The following is a 4,242-nucleotide window of genomic DNA, read 5'->3' as shown; positions in this document are numbered from 1 at the left end:
CAGAGTGTCATAGAATGTACAATAATCTCTTTGAACAGCCTTGATTCTCCAATGGGTGCAGCATATCCATACGTTGAGTTGTTAACTTCAGGCCTCCCAGGGCAGACAGCGCTCCTCAGCATGTATGATGAGTATGACATGTGTTTCTGCTGTGTTTTGTACTCGGGGAGAGAAGCCTGAAGGTCACTGGTGTCTATGTCATCCTCATCAAGCTGCTCCACGTCATTTACAATGACACACATCAGCTCTCACTGTTGCCTAGCTGCCAGCATTTTTGGTCTTATTCTCCATGGAGGTGCATCCTTCTTGTTAAAAAAAAAAAAAGTGTGTGTGTGTGTGGGGGGGGGGGGGGGGGGGGTAGTAAGATCAGGTGTTATGTAACAGGAAGGTGGGGTATTTGCCTGTGTTACATGGTGTTACTGGGGGGAGAGGGTGTCAAAAATGGCCTATTTTTGCATTGCGTAATTTTTGAATAGTCCCCAAGTTCCGTCAATATATTGCAATACATTCATTACTTTACAATCATTTAACGTACGCTAAAAACAAGTAGAATCACAATCATGTTACAATTCAAAGGGAACAAGTACGATACGATACACTTTATTGTCCATTCCGGAAAATTTGTCTTGGGCTCCAAGAGCTACGCAAATAAAACTGCCATGACATAATTACATAACTCGTCCATATTGCACATAACTTGATACGCACACCAATATTACACATACCCCTCTTGCACAATTGGCTCACACATATTGCACATATCCCTAATACACATATCCAAATTGCACATACCCCTATTACACAGCAGTCTCACACAAATGATTCATGCATATTGCACATATCCCTAAAACACATACACCTATTGCACAGCCGCCTCCCTCTAATCAGATGCTGGAAGGAACTGAGGAACTCCTAGATCAGACCAGAACGCCCTCTATAGTAGAGGAATAGCTGGAAGCTGATGGAGGATTCATCAATTTCCCTGTAGTCCATGGGCCATGCAGGTTTTCGGTACCACTTCAGGTGACTAAACAACACTTAGAATCCAGCCTCAGTATATCATGGCCTACACAAAAATGTATGATAGTAATCTCAGGGTGGTAGCTGTAGCCAGGTAGGGGTCAGTGAAGAATTACACAGAGGTCAAACTTTAAAAATGCTCCAATCATGTTGAAAACTATATCACATTACTTGTCTGGTCATAATGATTCCAAAAAGGTATAGTTTGGACTATCTGTGATGGAATGTTTTGGAGTTATAGGGTAAAAACAGCAAAAAGTGTGACAAAGGTCAGTTTCAGTTTGTACAGGGGTCAAAAGTTAAAGTTGCTCCAGTTTCAGTATAGAATGATGCAAATTATTGGTTGGAATAAAAGGATTAATAAATGGAATAGTTTTGACTGTGCTGAATGTTTGCTCTCTAAGGTAAAGGTCAAACAAGGTCACCATCTATTGGATTCTATGACATGTGACATATATTACCCTGTAACATGATAACTAAGCATGACAGATGATGCAAACTATTCCTTATTAGAACCCTATTAACCCTATTAACCCTAATGATGCAAACAATAATTTGCATCATTTTTTTTACTGAATTTTAGCAACTTTTGACCCCTGTACAAACTGAAATTGACCTTTGTCACCATTTGTGCTGTTTTCCCCCATAACCTTAGAACATTCCATCATAAATAGCACAAACTATACTTTTTTGGAATTGTTATGATTAGACAAATTATATGATATAGTTTTCAATGTGATTGGAGCATTTTAAAATTTTGACCTCTATGTAATTCTTTATTGACCCCACCCAGCTACTACCCTGGGATGGCTATCATACATTTTTGTGTAGGCCATGGTACACTGAGGCTGGATTCTAAGTGTCGTTTAGTCACCTTCAGTGGTACCGATTAGGTCAGAATTGATGACTGGCTCATGGACTACTGGGGGAAGTCACTGAGGTAGTCAAACAACTCTGCAGTGACAAAGCCCCGGGGGTTGATGAGATCTGTCCAGAAATGCTGAAGGCTCTGGATGTAGAGGGACTGTCTTGGATGACATCTCTTCAACATTGCGTTGAGGTCTGGGACAGTGCCTAAGGAGTGGCAAACTGGGGTGGTGGTCCCCATATTTTAAAAAAAGGGGGATCAGCAAGTGTGTGCCAACTACAGAGGCATCACACTACTCAGCCTTCCTGGTAAAGTCTACTCCAGGGAGATGGCCACCGACCAGCTCTATACTCTCACAAGAATATCCTGGAGGGTGCCTGGAAGTATGCCCATCCAGTCCACACACACACACACACACACACACACACACACACACACACACACACACACACACACACACACACACACACACACACACACACACACACACACACACACACACACACACACACATAAATGAACACTGAGGAATTCCTCGGTCTCCCCAGAGCACACATGCTGCCTGTAAGACTAAAATCTGGACAAACAGAAACGGCAAGCTACGTTGCCAGATCTGCTTATTATAAGCGCTTTAGGGCCGTTTACAGACTCAGAATAACGAGTACATAGTTTTTCTTTGCAGAGAAAAAGAAATATAAACGAAAATAGAAGAATAAGACATAAAATATAAAAAGATAAGTAAGAAGTATGTCGACACAGCTACACATGCATGCACACACACACACACACACACACACACACACACACACACACACACGGTGTGAGTATGCATGCTGGGTAAAAAAACAGTTTACATTAGTAGTATTAATATTATTGCTGTTGCTGTCTTTCATCTGGATTTGCCTGTGGTTAAAAAACCTGTACATGAAAATGAAGATCTGCTGTGGCAACCGCCCCCCCCAGTTTGTTTTTACTTTTCTTTTTATTATTATCGTCTTGCTATTTATGTGCAAAATGAATAAAGTATTGCTAAAATACAGTTAAATTCAACAATTTTACGAAGTTGCTCATTTTGGATTTTTGAAGCGCAAAGTCGCTTGTTTACAGAATCTGGCAACATAACCAAGCGCGCTTGGAACGATGGGTACATGTCTGCGTCCGTGTTCGGTTTGATCCTGGAGTCGAGAGTAACCTTTGGAAGGTTTTGTTTTTGTTGAATATTTAAACTGAAGATGCACCAAGGCAGTGAGATTAAGGGTGGGGCTGGACACGCCCACAAACCAACGTCAGTCTTTGATCTGATGTCTCAGAACATCAACAGGCTTCCTGCCTTCGATCAGAAGATCTTCATGTATGGACACGTGTGCTTGGCGGGGAACGCGAGCATTGCGGGACTGGTAGCCCACTCGTTGTTCCGACGATCCCTGAACGTCTCTCAGGCTGCGTTCACGTCCGCTCTGCCCATGGCCGTGCTGCCTTACATCAGTACGTACGCCTTGTACGCGGCGCTCGTGTCCGGTCCCCTGCTGTCGGATGACCTCCAGTGTGGCGCATGCGCGGTGACGCGCGGTGCGCTGATCGGTTTGGTCGGAGGTGGACTGTACCCGATCCTCCTGGCTCTGCCTGTTAACCTCGGCCTGGCGGTCAGATACTACACGACGCCCATGCCAGAAAAGGGCAACGTGCTCCGCTTCTGGATGGACATCAGCAGACCGATTCTGAAGAAGACCAGGGCGGTTTTGGTCGTGCAGTGTTTGTTCGGCACCTTCCTGGGACACAAAAACTTTGACACCTACACCAAACTCATCCAGCTCTCCTTCCCCTCAGATGGAGAGGAACTCGAAGATTAACTCCAAACATTCAGACTCCCGTTTCTTAATCATCTGATGTGTGTGACTGTTCATTATAAAATTGTCATTATATGAAAAAGGATGATTAAAAATAATTCTGTATTCCATGCATTTGGTGTCAGTGTGTGGCATTTTGTGGAAGTGGGTGCTCTGTGTTACCAGAAAACAGTTTGTCTGACACATGGGCACTCAAAGTGCATGCCTCTGCCAACAACAGCTGACATTGGGGGTGGGGGGTCAAAATATAGGTGTGATCAAAATGGTTTGATTTTGTTATTTGGTTTCTTAAATCATTTTTTATTTTATTTCTGTCTTTTTCTCCACCCTGATAATGAAAGATGACATTACAAACATGGGTGTAAAGTCAACTAGTAGAGGTAAAACGTGTTGGTTATTTTTGCCCTGCCAGAGGTATGTGCTGTGCTATCTGAGCATGCTTTGTAAATTATATACAACGCCGCCGTTCGGCATAAGCAGACTACGCAGCCTGCGTGGGGCACCAAC

The 4,242-nt window shown here is 43.3% G+C and overlaps 1 protein-coding gene across 1 annotated transcript; it reads left to right on the top strand.

Annotated features, from left to right (window-relative positions):
* Window positions 1-3,000: 3,000 nt before the first annotated feature.
* Window positions 3,001-3,817, top strand: tmem126a (transmembrane protein 126A). The gene has a single exon (XM_034181289.1). The coding sequence runs from the start codon at window positions 3,121-3,123 to the stop codon at window positions 3,736-3,738; it is 618 nt and encodes a 205-aa protein (XP_034037180.1). The 5' UTR covers window positions 3,001-3,120; the 3' UTR covers window positions 3,739-3,817.
* The last annotated feature ends 425 nt before the right edge of the window (window positions 3,818-4,242 follow it).

The sequence above is a fragment of the Thalassophryne amazonica genome, chromosome 11 (genome assembly GCF_902500255.1).
Source record: "Thalassophryne amazonica chromosome 11, fThaAma1.1, whole genome shotgun sequence".
In the NCBI taxonomy this organism is placed as follows: domain Eukaryota; kingdom Metazoa; phylum Chordata; class Actinopteri; order Batrachoidiformes; family Batrachoididae; genus Thalassophryne; species Thalassophryne amazonica.
Note: the sequence above shows the minus strand (reverse complement) of the source record. Positions and strands in the feature narration are given on the sequence as shown.